At 38.6% G+C, this 19,798-nt stretch overlaps 1 protein-coding gene across 2 annotated transcripts in view; it reads left to right on the plus strand.

Annotated features, from left to right (window-relative positions):
- Nucleotides 1-3,155: 3,155 nt before the first annotated feature.
- usp34 (ubiquitin specific peptidase 34) overlaps nucleotides 3,156-19,798 on the plus strand; it is an 87,833-nt gene continuing 71,190 nt past the window's right edge. Inside the window, exons 1-6 of one of the 2 annotated variants that reach the window (XM_028460957.1) lie at nucleotides 3,156-3,519; nucleotides 10,468-10,558; nucleotides 13,623-14,160; nucleotides 16,528-16,578; nucleotides 19,038-19,187; nucleotides 19,419-19,486. In XM_028460957.1, the coding sequence (XP_028316758.1) occupies nucleotides 3,477-3,519; nucleotides 10,468-10,558; nucleotides 13,623-14,160; nucleotides 16,528-16,578; nucleotides 19,038-19,187; nucleotides 19,419-19,486 (941 nt within the window). In that variant the 5' untranslated portion in view covers nucleotides 3,156-3,476. The remainder of the gene's footprint in view (nucleotides 3,520-10,467; nucleotides 10,559-13,622; nucleotides 14,161-16,527; nucleotides 16,579-19,037; nucleotides 19,188-19,418; nucleotides 19,487-19,798) is intronic. The other variant, XM_028460949.1, reaches the window with a different exon arrangement.

Genomic DNA, 19,798 nt, shown 5'->3' on the forward strand with positions numbered 1-19,798 from the left:
GAAGTTGAACTACGGTAAGAAAAAAAAGTCATGGCTCTCTCTGGGCAGTGCAAAGAAAGTGGCATAATTAGAAGAAAACACTGACCAGTCTCCTTCCAACAAAAACTTGCTTCCTTCTCATTCCTGCCTGCAGTCCACTGAGAAGCCTTTTCATCAGAACAAGATCTGTGCTGCTTCTAACACAAGACATTATTACAGTATTCAATTTCCTATTCTCTTCCAACCGCTTAGCTTAGCCCTCCACTGCACTCATTCTGGACATGTTTCCCTCAACAATCAATCCAGGAGTACATTTGCCAACCTGTTGAAGACTTAATGGGTAGAGAGAGCAAGAACGGCCACTTCTGGCCTCACCAAGCCCTGGCAGCACATCACACCCACCCTCATCTGTCTCCACTGGTTCCTGGCCAGGTCCTGGATCAAATACTCAATCAATCAATCAATCAATCAATTGATCAATCAATCAGGTAAAAACTCATTGAGATTTAAAACCTCTAACAAAAGTGATCGGGTCAAGATGGCAGCATAAAAAAACCGAATGGTTACTGCACACACACAAGTCCTTCTGCACAGCTTTCCGGGTAGATGGGGCAGAAAATGCCCTTTCGCCCAGTTTAGTTCTGATATAAAGCACAGTGATATACAGTATCCAATTTCTTTAAAAACTGATCAGTGTCCATATTAACAAAACATCCTAAGGCTAAAAGTAGCTCTTAGTGACCTCACGCTGAGAAAAATCTTAGAATTCCTTGAATTTTAATTTTTCTTAGATTTTTTCCTTCTTAGGACAAAAGTAATTCACAAAGCATCTTTGACCCAAAGAGAGCTCCTAAGGTGTAAAACTGTTAGGAGTAGTGAGGAGGACTTTTAAGAAGCCTAAAAGTGTCTTAAACAGACAGAAACAAAGAAAAAGACAGAGAGGACAGAGATATTTTTTGCGACAGTGATTAAATGTACAATAATAATAATAATAATAATAATAATATTATTAGTGTTTCTGGTTGGTTTTTGTTTTTTCGCACCATCCACCTACATTCCATGTATTGTTTTAAACTCTAATTGGCAATAAAACTATTCTTATTCTGACTTTTCTCACACGCTTAAGGTAATAGCAACCTTGTATTGCTGCTTGTTCGCTCCCTTTTTTGTGTGCTGTAATCTCCGCCCTCGCTTTGATTGCAACTCGTAGCTGCGCTTCTCACACTCTCACACTTGTGCGCACACAGGAGAGGGAACGACGCATTAATTCTGTAAGCAAAAATCTCCAAGGTCTGCCTTATTCCCTGACCCAGTTTCCCTCTTAATACTCTTAAATTTCACTTTTTAAAAGAGCTCCAGCAATCACAGTAATCACTGACAGCTGTGTCTGCTCCACCATAATATCAATTATATAAAGTGGTAAAATTACCAATGTGGACGGTTAATAACAATAAGTAAGGGAAACTAAAGGAAAATAAAAAAAAGAATATTTAAAGGTCAAGTTTGCAATTTGTTGTGTGAAGAATAATTAATGGAGAGTAATTAAAATTAACAGCCACCTAAAGAAAAATCAGTATAACTGGTGTGTGAGGTATAATTAACAACTTTTAGTCACACTTGGTTCTGGCGGTTTAGACCAATGTCAGTCACTCTTGCCAAGGCATGATGACTATTAGTGCTTTGTCTGGTGCAGCGTTGTGTTGCGTGCACGCTTCTGGCAGCTGGTCTGCACTGTGTCTGGGCTGAAATTCTTCATCGATGCTTTGGAAAAAGGTTAATGTTGGTCTTAAATAATTTTAGAACCAGAAACCAGGAACCAAAAAAGGTTTACCAGCAGCCTAAAAAAATTGTTTAGGACAATCTGAGAGAGCTGAGCTCTAACTAAAAGCTTTCTCAAATAGGAAGGTCAACAGTCTAGTCTTCAAAGTACAGTAATGTTTTCCTTCCATACTGAAACTGCTAATAACTGATTAGGCTTTTGATCATAACTGGTTCAAGATTGCTGAACACTCTGCATCCCATAATGATTGACTCTTGAGGACATCCAGTAAACCAGAGGTCTTGGATTTTAACATTTGGAGGAAATTATTTTGTGTTGCAGCACTAAAAAACCGAGGAAACAATACATTGCATCCCTACGATGAAATTTGTCTCTGAATTTTACCAATCATGTTGAGGAATAATATATAATTAAAAAAAATGATAACAATCTGTAAGCACACAAGAAAACATCAGAATTCTCACTCGATTTCTGTAGCTAATTTGCCTACTGGCATTTTCAGTAAAAAATAATGTCTTCTTTTTTGGGAAAAAGAAATCAACCAAACATTTGTTGATTGAACATATACCAGAAATATGTACATACAAACTGTGAAATACTACTTACTACAACGTTAATGTGAAGTGTGAGGTTGATAAGATGCACGTCACTCTGCAATCTTTGACTGAATTTGAGAGAGTCTGAGTCATGCAAAGTCTTGTTCTGTATTTTGTTTTCATGTTTGTCAAAGCTGAGAATTCACTTTTGCACAAGCACATGGAAGCAGAGGACATCAATCATGTTTGGCTACTGCAAAGCAATGTAGCTCTTGCCATATTTGCACTTAGAGATTGTTTTTCTGTCACCACTAGAGGGTAGTCTTGCAGAGGCCAATGTGTACTTTGTGGCAATGCATGGAGGCTCCTGACTATTTATATTCTAGTTTCCAATGTTGTCATGCTGTTATTAATTTTTAATCGCATACCCCCTGTGATGATTTGCCGATCCCTGGTGTATCCATACCCCACTTTGGGAAGCTAGGGATTAGATAAAACCTGTAAAATCGGGTTGACCTCTCCCATGGAGAACACAGAAAATGTATAAGGTATAGACCAGAAACAAACTATTACACACTTGAGTCATTCATCATCCTGCCACAGTGTACTTTTTTTTTTTTTAACATAATCAAACAGTGTATATGACCTTGTGACACTTGCTTTATTGATTCATCAATATTTTTTTCATCTGTATTTCTAACTTTCATTCTTTTGATCATGCATTGATCTAATTAATAAACTGTTTTGTTTGTCCTTGAAACCACATGTTTGTACTGAAACGAAAACCAATGATTTACAAAATATCGCGAGACTTACGGAAAATACCGAAACGAGTCGGAGGTAGGCCGGAAACTACCGAAGTAGTCCGTCGCTGTATGCTCCCCCTCCCTCCTTTTTCAACATGGCTGCTGTGTCTACTCTCTCAAGTAACGCTCAGATTGGAGATTGACTCAATTTCCACCTTCTAGTGCGTCTTTATTTTTTGTGTAAACCCTCTCAGTGTGGATGCTGAGCACGCAGTACAGGCCGCCGCCTCCCCTGATATCAGTCAGTGGAATAACCTTCACCAATCACTCCCTTCAGTGGGCCTTTTCCCAGCCCAAAACAACCAACTGGCAGCCAACAACAGTTTCCACAGCAATGGTTTGAAAAGGTGCCCTCAGAGTTCCTCTTCATGAACAATGTGTGAAAACTGCGCCGAGCTGGTGGAGGTTTTAAATGAAAGTAAGTAAATCAACCCTTTCTTTGACGTGAGAAGATGCTGTCTTCTCTGCGTTAGCATTGTTGTTCGGCGAAGCTTGGTGGAAGCATGTTAGCTTAGCGGATAGCGTCATCTAACTTTGTTTTCATGATCGGCCTCTTTCTCTGTCTGCTTTATGTAGCTATCGATCCGTGGCACTGCTGATATTGAAGTTGCACCTTTCCGCTTGGTGTCATTTTTTTCTTTGAGACAGACATTGTCGATTGTAATGTGTACAGATTCCGTTTCTTTAATCTCCGATATGGTGTACAGTTTTGGGCCTGTCTGTCAAGTGTACCTCACTGAGATTAAAATAAGACAACCATACAACTGTGTGTGACATTTCGTGTACAGGCTCATGCAAAAATGCTGCTTAACGCCGTTTAAATCGAGTGTTTTTAGGGATGTCGATGCCGTTTTTATCCCGAGTGCACGGTTTGGGAAGTTAGCTGAGAGCTAGTTAAGCTAGCAGCGGCTGACTTTGTTTGATGTGTTTGTCAGGTCAGGCTAGCTGTCCACCCATTGTTGTGTGGGCTGCTTTACTCGCAGTCCAAAATGGCCTGCTAACGCTCCACAACATGCTCTCAAACCACAGTGCTGACACTCATACGGCTGTCTACGCTTCTGTTTGGAGGTTCCACTAATAGTGTTAAATGTCACCGTCAAAGAAAATATCCCAGAGGCGCATTATTTACCCAACAGTTTATCAGATAATTGCTGTTTCCACTATATTTGCACGACATGTGTCTTTAGTACACTGTGTTGTGACATTATGTTCGCCATGATGACCAGTTCGTTTCCATTATTCCCACTTCCTTCAACAACACTTTCATATTTTATACATTATACAGGCAATTTGAAACTGAAATGTAAACAGTTCATAGGTTTTATATCCTAACAACAAAAAAATAAATTAGAACAATTCAGCAGAAAAAATGTGGAAACATTACCCTTTAGCAACCCTGTATTAAGTCCATCCAAACATTTTTGAGGATCTTAATATTTGGACATGATAGCAATCCTGTCAGTCAAGTATACGCTAGCATTAGTGCAATGTGTCAACCACATATCCAACATTTTAGGTGTCAGTCAGTGCTGGTAAGCATTGGCACTGATGCACCACTACACTGTCTAGTTTTGTTTAATTATGTATCAATAGCCTTTATTAGTCTGTTATTTGGCCCAAGAGTAATGGACCAATGTTACAAGAGTTAACAGGTGTCGACAGTCAACAACTTTTGGTTTGGATAGAAAAGAGACTGTTTTTATTTCCAACAGACTTTTTAAAATCATTTTGTGTTTTATAGTCATTGCACAAGTGAACATGATAACAAGGCAACAAAATGTGGTTGTCATCCAACCAAGAGTGTGCAGTGAGTATAAGACATGCTGACAAGGTGGTTCCTTTGCTCCAGATGTTATCATTAATGGACTCAATTTTTTTAATAAATCTGGCAAAGTGTTAGAAGTGCATATGTTTGTTAGAGCGAAATAGGAATATGGGTTTGCTATAGTCTATTAATTGCATGCAACATTCTCAATTAACATATATACAGCATTACTACACTAACATCCTCATGTTAATACGATGTAGTTGTTTATTTATAAAAGTGAAACCTTTTGGGTAATTTAACAGTAAAGTATGGAAAGTCAAATGGTTATTCAACCTGGAAGCACCATTGATTTGCTGCACCAGAACTAAGAATAAGCACCTTGTGATGATTTAGACCAGGGGTCACCAACCTTTTTGAAACCAAGAGCTACTTCTTGGGTACTGATTAATGCGAAGGGCTACCAGTTTGATACACACTTAAATAATAATTAGGGAGATTTTCAAAAGAGCGGGGGGGGGGGGGGGGGGGGGAGGGGTTGTTTGCTTTTTAAAGAGAAAATGAAATAATTCAATTTCACAGTGTTCTTTTATTTGAAAAACACATATAAAGTAAAGAACAAATTCCACAGTACCCGTGCAAATGGTAAATGGTGGTAGTAGTAGAATAAATAACATAAAATTAAACAAAAAAGGCATACATTGCATAAATTATCCATCAAACTATGCAATGTATGCTTGAAATAAAAATAATCAACAAAAGGAAAATTAAACATAGCTACAACAACGGCTAAAACCATAACAGAAACACTTCCCTACACATGGTTGGATTTGATTTTCTCCCGATTTCCTCACTGACATTGTCCGGGCGGACCATCCTTCACAGAGCGTCGTTTCCGGCTGGACAATAATAACGATTACACCTCTTCTTATGCGGTGTAATCGTTATTATTATTACAACAATATTATTATTACAATAATATAATTACACCACATAAGAAGAGGAAGAAGAGTCTTCTTCCTCTTCTTATGCGGTGTAATCGTTATTATTGTCCGGCTGGAAACGACGCTCAGTGAAGGATGGTCCGCCCGGACAATGTCGGGCAGAAATCAGGAGAAAATCGGGAGGGTTGGCAAGTATGTATTAAACACAAAAAACACTTTACATTTTAAGTGTTTATATATATGTATTGTCATTTCTAAGTTACATGTAAGTGTGATTTAAACAAGAATAGCTAAATAAATAAATCTATATATATAAAAGCTCACTGGTAAGTGCGGCTATTTGAGCTATTTTTAGAACAGGCCAGCGGGCGACTCATCTGGTCCTTACGGGCGACCTGGTGCCCGCGGGCACCGCGTTGGTGACCCCTGATTTAGACCCTAGAGCAAGAGTCTTAAACTCAGGGAGTCTGGGAGAGGCTGGCCACATCTCGTGTTGGGTATCGGTTGGGTTTTTTCCAATACTGGTTAATGCTTGGTATTTTTTAATGGTTCCGATGATTAAATGGTACTTCATCAACCTTTTCTGTGTAAACTCCTCATGTCAGGAATGTGTGGGTCCACAATAGAGCGCCTTTGAGCTCTGGTACATTCCAGCACACCTTCTCTGTGCTCTGAAGGTTGGTTTAGTCCACAGTTTATCTACAGTTCTTTTCCAACACATCATTTCTCCACATCTCCAAAATGTCTGTGCACCTGGGTCAAAATTTCGTAACAGTGCTTATTTTTTTCACTCTGCATTATTTTCATAAATCACAAAGTTTGTATGGAAAGTTTAGTGCATATATGATGGTTATGAATTAGGCCCCTTGACAATACAATGCCTTTCACAGACATTTTTAACACCTCACTGGAGACATGCACCGTACCAGCCTGTTTTAAGGCCTCCACCATCGTTCCTGTCCCTAAAAAGCTGAGGATCACAGGACTTAATGACTACAGACCCATCGCTCTGACATCTGTGGTCATGAAGTCCTTTGAACGCCTCATGCTCTCCCACATCAAGGACATCACCGACCCCCACCTGGACCCCCTGCAGTTTGCCTATAGATCCAACAGGTCAGTAGACGATGCTGTAAACCTGGCTCTCCACTTCATCCTCCAGCACCTGGACTCCCCAGGCTCCTACGCCAGGATCCTGTTTGTGGACTTCAGCTCTGCTTTTAATACAATAATCCCAGCTCTCCTTCAGGACAAGCTTTCCCAGCTGAACGTGCCAGACTCCACCTGCAGGTGGATCACAGACTTCCTGTCTGACAGGAAGCAGCACGTGAAGCTGGGAAAAACCATCTCTGCTCCCCGGACCATCAGCACTGGATCTCCTCAGGGCTGTGTTCTTTCTCCTCTGCTCTTCTCCCTGTACACCAACAGCTGCACCTCCTCTCACCAGTCGGTCAAACTCCTGAAGTTTGCAGACGACACGACCATCATCGGTCTCATCTCTGATGGAGACGAGTCCGACTACAGGTGGGAGACAGACCGGCTGGTGTCCTGGTGCAGCCAGAACAACCTGGAGCTCAATGCTTTAAAGACAGTGGAGATGATAGCAGACTTCAGGAAGAACCCAGCCCCCCTCACCCCCCTCACCCTGGGAGACTCTACAGTGAGCTCTGTAGAGTACTTCTGCTTCCTGGGGACCATCATCACTCAGGACCTCAAGTGGGAGCTGAACATCAGCTCCCACCTCCCTCCAGGACCTGTACGCCTCCAGGATTTTGAGGCGTGCAGGAAAGATTGTGGCCGACCCCTCCCACCCCGGTCATAAACTGTTTCAATCTCTCCCTTCTGGTAGGAGGTTTCGGTCCATCAGGACCAGAACCTCCAGACACAAAAACAGCTTCTTTCCCTCTGCCACCATCCACATGAACACACCCCAAGTCACCCACTGAACCCCCCCCCCCCCCCACCCGATCACCACCTCCACCAGCTTGATACCTGCTGCACTGTATATATATATTTATATTTATATTTATCCTATTTATCCTTTATTCTCTATCTATCCTTTATTTATCCCTCATCCTTTATATTTATCATTATTATTATTATTATTGTTGCTGGGTTGTTCTTTGTTGTTTTGTTTTTATTTCTTTTATTTCTTTTTGTTGCTTGTTTTGTGCACCAACCACCAAGTCAAATTCCTTGTACTGTCCTCAAAACTGTACATGGCAAATAAAACATTTCTGATTCTGATTCTTAAATATGAAACTAGATTTAAATATATAACACACAGACAACAACTGGACTTTCTTCAAGTAGTGCAGGATTCATGTCACTGGCCTTCACTGGGTCACAAAGTTCTTCAACCACTGTGCACAGTTTGGCTTTTATGTACATGCCACATTTCGACAGATGTTTCATCAAATTTGACGATGTGTTACCCCTCTTGAATTTAAATGTTTTTCGGCATTTATGAGAAATCGCGGAGTGTCCATTTGACATCCTGTTGATCCTCTCACTTTCAGTTCTGATCAATCATCAGCACTGGCGTCATATGCAACTGTCACTTTTCATGTGCGGCACCGAAAATTTCATTTTTATTTGGTCCGGTTACTACGGTTTACGTAGGAACCAGTGCCATACTTGCACAGTGATTTGGTACCAGTGCCATACTTGCACTGTGATTTGGTACCTGACTTTACACCATTTAGCGTGCAATATTAAACTATATTGAATGTGGAAATTATACGCTCTGTTTCCTCACTCATATATGGAAACTGGATACAGCAGAACTCAAATGCTGTACACATACAGGTAAGAGGGCTTTAAACTTTGTTAAAGTTTGTGAATCTAAAAGCTAGAGCTCCCAACTTTTCAATCTTTGTTGCGATATGAATTGGAGGAGGAAGGGAAATGTAATGTTAATTTCACTTCACTATACATATACGCTGAAAACTGCTGTCAGAAGTGGAAAAGCTTGAGGCGGGTTATGTCAGATAAAGCCCTGTGTGTGTGCCGTTTGTGTGTTGCCTGCTGCCTGCAGACAGCGATGGACGTGGTCCGTCACATCAGCCCATTTCAACAGATGAAATAACAAAATATAATCTGCATCACGCTGGATACAATGACAGTGACAATAAATTTGTCCAACTCGAAGTCAAACCTGCTCATTTGAAACACAATAAGAAATAGTAATTCTATTACGACTTTGCAATTTTACACGGGTGTCACCATAGTTGTTGTGAAATATTTCTCTGCTTGCATCAAATCCGACCAAAGACCCGTCACCGGCAGCCATATACCCCACTGTGATTGGTTGGTTTGTTCCGTTCCAGCTTGTACGACAATGGGACCTTCTATACACACAACACCAAAGTGCCATTCACATAAAACTCGCAGGTCGCACTAACATTAAGCTTTCATACAAAGGTGGGGGCGACAAAACATTATCCCGTGCAATTTGGGACCCATGATTTAGTGATCAGTGTTTTGAAGGGCTAATTCATTAAACCCTTATCATTTATTGATACAAAGTTCTGTCTAAATCTGACACCTTCTAAATTTAACATGAAATGGGAGTTTTTCAAAGCTGTGTTAACAAAATACAATGTAGACTGCAGCGTGGTGTAATAAGTCCCCACAGCAGGGTGCTGTCAGCTGCCAAAGCTCTTTCAACATGACTGACAGCTCCATGTGCTGTGTAGGTATATGACCTGGTGACTTCTGATTTGCTGCAATAGTAAGTAAAGGTGTAGTAAGAGCTTCAGCTACAGTCAGTCATTGGTGGCGAGAGAACAGTTATGTTCTTTGGCACAGATGAATGACACCCTGTCCTTACACAGTATTAATCTTCTAAAAGTATTTCATTTGTAAAATCAGTTCTCTAGAACAAAATTTTTATTTCATGATACAATGCAACCTTAGATTTGTTTAAAAATTCAAAAACTTTACTTGGAGTTGATAATGTCTGCAGACTCAGAGAAGAAGCTGCTATGGATGAATATATGTTGAGCTTTTAGGGCAGGAAAGTCACAGTCACCCATTTCAGTGTGGTGGGCTTTGTGACCAGTTTTTCCTGGCCCAGCGGGGAGCTAGAACAAACCAATCAATGCCCATGGATCTGAAATAAAATGATCTGGGCTTCTGGGGACAGTCCTGGCTGTTTGTGTTCACAGCACGTCAGTCCAGCCACCGACTGATGTGTTGCTCTGTGCTCTGCTCTTGTGGCTCAGGGGGTGGGGCTTCATTTTAGCCAATACTGGCAAAGATCTTATATTGTGTAAGACGAACACTCCTGCTCACTTAACTTCTGTGACATGGAGCAAAAATGTCTCCTCTCATGGTGTTGAGATTTTACAGTAAACGTGCATCATCTATGCTGAATGACAATGAATGAGCCTGAGGATGTACTTGATGGCTGAGGGGCATGGTGATTGTCAGTGAGTCAATGGGCAGGGGTAAAAGAGCCATTGCCTCCGGAGCCATAGGTTGCTGACCTGTTCAGTAATTGAATCAGATACACTGTTTTAAAGTCATAGAGTCCCCATATAGCATTATATGAAAATATAGTAGTTTGGCTGCAGTTACTCCCTACTTTATTATGATTGTTTGATTGGCTGATCTTGATTTTCTCTGACATATATTTGTGTGGCTTTCTTTTCAGTCTCTGATGCAGATGGCAGTGAAGGAGGCTTTCAGCTGAAAAAGGAACATGCCCTGCAGGTTCTTGGCCATATCAGCTCCTGGACACAGAGGTCAGTGCTCATTTGCCTAGAAACTGGCGGGGTACATACTAGGAATGTGTGATATTTTATCGTTTATGATTTATCGTCAAAAATATTCCCAGCGGTAAGAATATGTCATCCCACGATATAAACGACATCAATTCCCATGTCGGAAATTAGCAAGGGCCACGGGCCGTTTGTCCCTCAATTTAGCCAAGAATGCCGATAAAATCCTTGTTCCACTGGTCAAAACTGCCCCTTATGTTGTCAACTTATTATTCTCTGGAGCGGAAAGCTGTTCCACGCCTCCTGCCCCCAGCCCTCACACACACACACAGACGGCGGTGCTCTTCACGGCTACCTGAGGCTGCCGAGCTACGATACATCATGGACCGTTACTTGGTTAAAACCATATAACCATCCAACAAAGTGAACCAATCCATGTTGCTCCATCATGCCCACCCAAAGTTCCACAAACACTGGGACAGGATGAACCCGTAGCAACAATTATGACCTGGAAACTCAACTAAAGCTAACTATGCTAAGCTAACACACTGATTGGGCTAAGAGCTAACGTTAACCACTCCATATAAGGAATAGGCCAAATTAAAAGAACACATCTTACGGTCGTAAAGCCACAGAGAGCCATCGAATTGTTTATGTCAGGTTTAACACTTGTATGGAAGGATAAAAGCTAAACATGTCACACGTGTGAAATAAATGTTAGCATAATATTAATGTCACTATGCATCCATCCAAACTTGTGAAACACAATATTTTATAATTATATTTCACGTGTTCACAGACAAAGCTGGTCCCATTAGACTAATTTAACTATTGAGATTATTACACCAAAATATACGAAATTATTAAATCATCAGCTTGATCTGGTTTAAATATAGGAAATCAGAGAGTTATTTATTAACCATAACTTTATGTAACTCATAAGATAAATGAAACAAGATTCAGCAACTATAAATACACTGATGGAGTTGTTTGTGCTTCTCATGTGAATTTTTAGAAAATAATTTAATTTTAAGTGAGGAAATAAATTAATTTTATACAATAACACTAATGTAGTGATCTGCATGCACTGATATATTCCATAAAATATCAGCTCATGAGCTCTTTGAGTCAGCAGTTATTGTAGCCTTTTTATAATGTGTTGATGTATTCAAATGTTTTTGTGTTTGTAAGGAACCTGTTTACACTTTAAGTTGGGAATTCTTTTATTTATTTATAGTTTTTTTTAATTTATTGTGATGTTCATCATTATTGTGATAAATACCAGACGTTATCGGGACAATTTTTTTTTTAGTCCATATCGCCCATCCCTAGTGCATACACTTCAATCTATTTTTGTATTGGTCTGGTCATGGAGATCTAGTATCTCACATGTTTCAACAACTTTGGGGTAATTCTCTTTATCACACAATCCTGACTTTACGCTTAACAACACACACACCCCTATAGACACTAACATGCACAGGCAAACAGCCCCTGCTCATTAGACATGTACCCCAGAAAACCAACTTACACACACACATACTAGGGAGACGGACACAGCTACAAGAAGTCGCATCATGCGTGCACATGCAGAGACAGACGGGGATATGCACACGATGTGGCTGTACATACACACATAACTTGGTAACTCTCTGATTTGACCAGAATTGGCTCTTCAACAAGCATCACAACAGCTGAACGTAGTTGGTAACGGAGCTGTCAATCAATGCTCATTGATGGCTGAGAGTAGAGCAAGTACAGGTTCCTCCTACCAGTTTTTATTGGAGGGGTGGGGCCAAAAGTACTTGTTCGTGATGCAAACATCATACTCAGAGGGCAGTCGCTTTAAAATTTTACCACAAAATATGCCAAATTATAATACTTTGACTATAATATCAAGAGTTGGACTAAGATCAATCAACAATGCTACTTAATACCCAATTACATGTCTGTATTCAGCAGAAAAAAAGTGGGTTTGTGGTTTAGTTCCTCTTTTAATTAGGGATGCACCAAAACGAAAATTCTTGACCAAAACCAAAAACCAAAAATAAGAAAACCAAGGCCAAAAACCAAAACCCCAAAATGAATTATTTTGCTAATCATTAGTACCATTTCATTTATGGCTATTACTAACCTCACTGTCACTAAATCAAGGCAATGTAATTGCATGAATTTATATTATTGCTTCAAAAAATTAATCTTTTAAAAATATACAAAAAGCGTGTGCTGACAGACTCTAATGCAGGGGTCACCAACCTTTCTATACCTATGACTATAGAAAGGTTGGATTATACATACTGTATAATCCAAAAAGCTACCTGTTTGATATACACTTCTAAATGTTCACCGTTTCATTTGAATTAAAGGGTCAGATAATAATGAAAACTAGCGGTAACTTTAAAAAGCAGGAAATGTTTCATCATGCAACACTTTTTGTTTTCTTAATTCAAGAAATTTTTTCATTACATTACATAGGAAATTTTTATCCCTATTTTACTAGCCACTAACTAACAACTTTATAACTAATTGTAAAACATGTAGCATTTGTACGGTACAATTTTAAAAATATTTTACAAAAATCCACTTTGCACTTTTTTAAAAACATCCCAATGTTTCAGTGAAAATAATTATTTAAAGATGATAAATTTAATACAAAACTGATCAAGTGCAGTAGTTTTTAACTCCACTCAGGCTCTAATAACATCTGTGAGTTTGAAGCATTGAAAGTAAACCAGATAAATTAATTGGTGACTAGAGCTCCTGAGGGCACCTCTTATGGTCCATGTGGGCTACCTTGCACCCGCGAGCACCATGTTGGTGACCACTGCTCTTTAACCTAAAAATGTTTCTGACTTGTATTTTGGAATTCTTGGAGTTGTGCGTCAAGCTTTGGCGTTGTGGTCCATGTCGACACAGTGGGCTACATTTAGCTAAGGCATTGACGTGACAGAAACATAAATTGCACCTCAGAGTGTACTTTCCATTGTTTCCACATATGACGCAAAGGCGCTTTCATGCTCAGATATATTGAAATATGTCCACAATGCAGATGTGTCTTTTTGTCTTCAAGCTATTTTGTGTTTTTTAGGCAATGCCTTTGCTGCTTCAAAGAGTACAAGCATTTGGAGGTCTTCAACCAGCTTGTGTATGCGCTCATCAACCTGGTCATTGCTCAAATAAGCAGCCTGAGAGACCAGCTCTGCAGCACCCAGGCTCATAGGCACAAAGGCACTCGGGAGGAGGGATCGCAATGGACCAGGAGCGAGTCTGCACCTGTAGCCCGGCCCCAGCCACCTTTACCTGGTGAAGATGAACCTGTAAATGTGGAGAGAGATTCAGCTGAGGAAGATACTGACTCATCTGAAGTTAACCAGAAGAATAGCAAGGATCATGAGGATAAACTGGCAACTAATTCCCAGGCAGAAGTATCAGGGCCTGGTAATGGCGGCACTGAATCAGTTGGGGATGATATTCGTTCCAGTGATGGTAACTGTGACAGCACAGATCCTTTCTTCTCCTGGAGCATAGATGAGAGGGAAAAGCTGCTGCTCTGTGCAGCCAAAATCTTCCAGATTCAGTTTCCCCTCTACACGGCTTACAAACACAACACGCACCCCACCATAGAGGTGAGATATATGGTAGTCCTCTGACACAACTCATGCAACATGGATTCAAAACATTTTATGTTTTCTTATACAGTAATTCGTGTACCCTTCATTCTTTGGTCGATTGGATCAGCCGATATTTAGCATTTTATGCAATTAACGCCGAAGAGTTCAGTCGCATATATTATGCATTTTAGCATACCAATAATAACAATATTATGTCCTTGAAAAATCTCATATACGTTCTTAAAACCTCTCAATCATTGAAACAATATGAGGAACATCTTCCTCCTCGAAATTAAAATGATAACAAAAAACATTTGGCTTATAGAACAATTAAATCCACCGTTATTTGTTCTCTTTTTAGCTCTCTCTTTCTCTTGGTCTTCGGTCCTTTTTCCTCTTACCTCATGTATGATTTCATGAAAATAAAGCAGCATGTCTAATGATTATGTCACGTGTGAGTAAAATTATCATAATGACACTATATTGGCTTCAAAGAGCAACTCCTTAGCTTCCAGAAACTGGTGGAATTTCCCAGATATAACACATTTTTGTGGCAGTAGAATTCAAGAGATGCATTCAAGGTTCCTGGGAAACCCAGGTAATTTCATTCATTTTTAGAATATCCTCGGACAACGCGTGAAAAGAGGACATGTCGAGGTAAAACTGGACATATGGTCACTCGACATGTCATCATTATTTCATTAAGTAAAAAATAAAAATGTAATGTTATGTCATGTCACATGAGGGAGCTTTAGAAAGTTTTATTACCTATGAATATATAAAATTTTTGACGTTTGCTATACCTGCATTGAAAAAGGCACATTGGGATGAAATAGTAATTAGAAAACACTTTCAACAAAATATCAAAAGAATATTGACTCACTCAAACACATCTGTAGCCTTTGCACACCAAGAAACACAGGGTTACACAATATAATATTTTTTTATTACTGTAAATATGTCTGCTATTCAAAACTGTATATTACAATGGTTTGCATATTTGCACACACTTTATTTTAATAGACTTTTTCACCTTCAAACATTTTTTTACCGTTCAGCCCATGTCAACCCTTCTTAGAAACCAATTTGTTTTTAAAATGGAGGGTATGCGGATTCAAATGGTGTGGTTATTTTGTTTTACTGACTTAAAACCAAAACAGAAATACAGCAATATCAAAAACCAGACGAGCAGCGTTTCTCTGTTTTTAAAATTAAATCTTGTTTTATTAGTGTGATATTTACGGGGAAACAAGGACTAGAGTTTCATGTTTTAAGCTCACCACACAGAGAGGACCCATAGATGGGCTTTTACTCCCAGACAAAAAAGGAGCAATGCATAAGTCACATTACTGATGAACTGGTGAATTGAAATGTTATTAATACATAAATAGATCAAAACAAAAAAAATTGTTACAAAAAGGATGCATATTATGTGATTAAAGGAACCAGAGGTGATGTAATAAATCCTTGTTTCTTGTGATCAATTTAAGTGTGTTGACCGCTGCCATTAGTGGCCCACGGTATTAAAACGTGTAAACAAATATTTTTACTGCCCTCAAATAGCTGTGTAATTGTTTTTGCAAAAGTGTCAAAATTTTAACATTTATTGTACCTCACACCGGCCTCAGAGTTGATAGTCGGTCACCTGTTTATTTGGATACTATTTGGACACTAACACCACTTCAAACGTGAGCAGCTGTTAGGAACTGAAACATCCACAGACTGCATGAAAACTGGAGCAGAACCAGAAAACGGCTGAGATAAATCATAAACAGTCCTATTGTGTGCAGAGACATGGTCCAGGACCTGTGGAGGGAAACCAGGTGCAGCAGACTTCTGATTCTGTTCGCTCTGACAGAATGTGACGTGCCCTAATTTTCCCGTTAACATTCAAATATTTTACAAACGGAACAAGATTTTGCCATTAATATTTTAAAACAGGAAAAACTGCTTATCTGGGTTTTGATGTTTCTGTTTTGGTTTTAAGTCACTAAAACAAAATAACCACACCGTTAACTTGTTACCGTATTTTGATTTGGTTTTAAACTGGAATGACCAAAGAACAAACAGTATGCACTGATGAACTTTTTTCACTTTGTCATCAAGGGTCAGTGTATTCAGAACATATTAGGGAAATTAATGATTTTGATACATGTTGGACTAAATCTGTAGCATATTCCTGATTAGGCTTTTTAGTCCATATAATCACTCTTTTCTTTCTTTGCTTTTTTCCCACGTCTTTTAACAGTTAAAGTAATTTCAATATTCATTTTCTCTTTTCTATAATCATTGAATATAATTTTTGTTTTATGTGTACTTTACATATGTCTCTGGATGTTTATTACAGTGTTCTGTGTAAATTGTATTTTTTTTCCTTTCCAGGACATATCTGCTCACGAAAGCAACATCCTTGGTTCCTTCTGTGACATGAATGTAAGAAATGTATCTCTTTTTTTTTTTTTTTTAATCAAACTTCTGTGCTTCTAATAATTAGACATACAGTAGAACACAACCCAGCCCCAAATGACCTGGGAATTATAGTCTTTTAGATGTTGAATTTAATGAATTGTCATTTACCCTGAACCAGCATTGCTGATTTCTTAACCCTCCTGTTACCTTTGAGGTCAGATTGACACCCTTCGATGTTTAACCTCCCTAAAAAAATGCTTGGCAACCATCCCAACCAAAGTTGTTTTATCTGTAACAAGTCAGTAACTTCCCAATGAACCACATTTGAAACTCAAAATTACACTTTGTAAATTGTGAGAAACCTAATAAGTGAACAACTAAAGTTTGAGTAAATTTGTATAGTTTTGAGTGAAGTGACAAGGAAATGGTTCTTAGCACAAGCAAAAATGCCTCCTTTTGTTTGTGTTTACCTGAGCTGGCAGGTCATTTCATAGCAGAATACATAGTCTCATTCTTGAATTAATGCTACATTTTTTTGTTTTTTCAAACATCGTTTTTTGGGACTCTTTGGTTTGTTGGAGTACTCCTGCTTATGTTTCTTTCTGTTGTGGTTTGCATGGAGCCAGGCTTTCACTGGTTACTATATCTCGCATATAGGGCTGAAAGATTTTGGAAAAGAATCTAATTGCGGTTTTTTTCCTCAATATTGTGATTGCAATTAAATATGCAATTATTTTTTTCAAGGGCCTCTTGATATGTATTTTTCAATGAACACAAACAATAAATCTGTTTCATAATAAACAGTTTCAGATTTATTTAAACTTTAAATAAATTACATTTTAATGCACAGATTACAACAATAAAGCAAACAATTCTCTGGCTTCACCTCTTTAACATATCTAACTATCTTCACATTTCATGAAACATGTGGACTGCACGTCTTAAACACACTCTGAACTTTACTGGACAGGACAAGATTTGTTCTGTAATTTTCTCACCAAAATGTTTTTAAAATAATAATTTATTTCAATGTGTGCTTTTTTATTATTATAAAACTCTAGACATGAAGAAAAACAGAAAATGGATCCAGAAGATGTAGGTCTGCAGATGACCACCAACTTAAAAACAAAACAGTCTAAAGTTGCAACATCTAAATATTGGAAGGTTAAACTTCTTGAAAATGTCTTGGACAACTTTGTTGAAAATAACAATTGATTGTCAACAATGGAATGAGATTGTGCTATTACCTTCTAAAATATCAATATGCAACAGATTTAGAGGAATGCAATATAACATTTTGCACAATGTGTATATCTCCCCTTATATGTACAGCAAATACACAGCAGGCACCTCTCCTATTTGCCCAAAATGTAAGGTAGCTGTAGGGACAAGGTTTCACTGCCTCTGGGAATGTGACAAGATTCAGCAGTTCTGGAAGGCTATCTGTAAAGACATTGGTGTAATAATTAATCAAAAACTACAACCAAACCCACTACTCTGTCTTTTAGGCTCCATTCCTGATCATTTAAAAATGCAAAGGAGCGTTATGCAGTTTTTACTTATGTTAGGACGGAAGGCTATAATGACCAAATGGGTAGGTGATGCTTGGCCAAATGTCTCATTATGGAAATCATTACTAATTGATACTACTGTTTTGTAAAGGTTGAGATACTGCATGAAAGGAAAGGAAAGTACATTTACAAAATTGTTTAAACAGGTAATTAATTATCTGCGAACCCAGGATACTTGACGTGACTATTGTAATATGTAAGACAGTTTGTTTGTTTGTTTTTTTTAAGATGGTGGATCTGTATTATTGTTATACTATTTCTTGGTTACACTGCTCTGGATTATATTAAAAATGTTCAATAAAAATTAATATTTAAAAAATAAAACAGGCTATAGTTGTGAATACAAATACTAGATGAATAAAAACTTTATATTTTTAATTTTAATTATGTTATAGAAATGCTTTTGAGTAGACAAAATTGCTAAAGTGAATTTAGATTTTTTTTTTGTGTGTGTACCCTCCTTCAGCACATTTTGGAACCATCTAATTTTCTAATCTTTGGAAACATTGGTATAAAAAAGTCCTTTTCACAATTTGTAGTAATCTTTTTTTCTTTTTTTTTTATTGTATTTTTAGAAGTGACAGAAAAGTGTTCTAATGAATGCATTAATGCTTCTTTGCCCATAGAGAATAAAAATAAGATGCTATTTTGATACATGGGCTTGTGCTTGATTGTCTCAAACATTATTGCGGTGACATCTAGTTTTAGAGTGACATTATTTGCCGTTTCCCACTTATGATTCAGTGCTGGTAATTCTAATGTAAGTGTCTCCTGGATTTAATGCTATTGATCACAACTAAAGAAATTGAGTCGCTGCTTCTAGAGCCCAAACAAAGAAATTGACATTGTTTTAGGTTCTTATGTAAGTCTGTATTTTCATTGTGCTTAAGATTGTGTGTCTATGTTGACCAGGATGTGGAGGTGCCTCTGCATCTGCTGCGCTACGTCTGCCTGTTCTGTGGTAAACACGGACTTTCCTTGATGAAGGAGTGCTTTGAGTCGGGCACTCCAGAGAGCCTGCCCTTCCCCATCGCCCACGCCTTCATCACCATCGTTTCCAATGTGAGTCTCATCAAGCAAATGTTGCTGTAAGAAGTGTGGGAATGAGGGATGAAACTAAAGTAATGGATCAAGTTTAATATGTGTAATCTGACTTTTGTGCAACAGTCACTGCAGTTGGTGCTTATTCACAAGTTTTGATCAACCTTGCTTGTGTGCCACTGTTGCTATTAAGTATGTAATGGAAGTCTTAGGTTTAACACTTGTTACTTGTATCTTTGGCCCTTTTCACAGATTCGAATATGGCTGCACATTCCTGCCGTCATGCAGCACATCATCCCCTTCCGCACCTATGTGATACGGTAAGCATCTGTTTTGTTTTTAGTAAGTAATCCTTATTTATAGAGTGTTTTTCACAGGTAAAAACAAATTTCAGTATTGTGCCGTCTAAAGAGATTATGGAAGAATAGTAACAAATAACATGGGAGACAAGAACGGGAGAACTGTGGCTCTCCAAGGGCATTTGGGAGGCACCGTATTTAAATGAAAAAATGGAAAACAACATAAGGAGAGGTGAGGGGGAAAAAACAGATTATGAACTGAATTCCCAAAAGGAGAAACAAAGTACAGAACCAGGAAAAACCTGGAGAGGAGAGCGGGAGAAGAAAAATGTG

Source organism: Gouania willdenowi, chromosome 1, assembly GCF_900634775.1.
Source record: "Gouania willdenowi chromosome 1, fGouWil2.1, whole genome shotgun sequence".
Classification (NCBI taxonomy): domain Eukaryota; kingdom Metazoa; phylum Chordata; class Actinopteri; order Blenniiformes; family Gobiesocidae; genus Gouania; species Gouania willdenowi.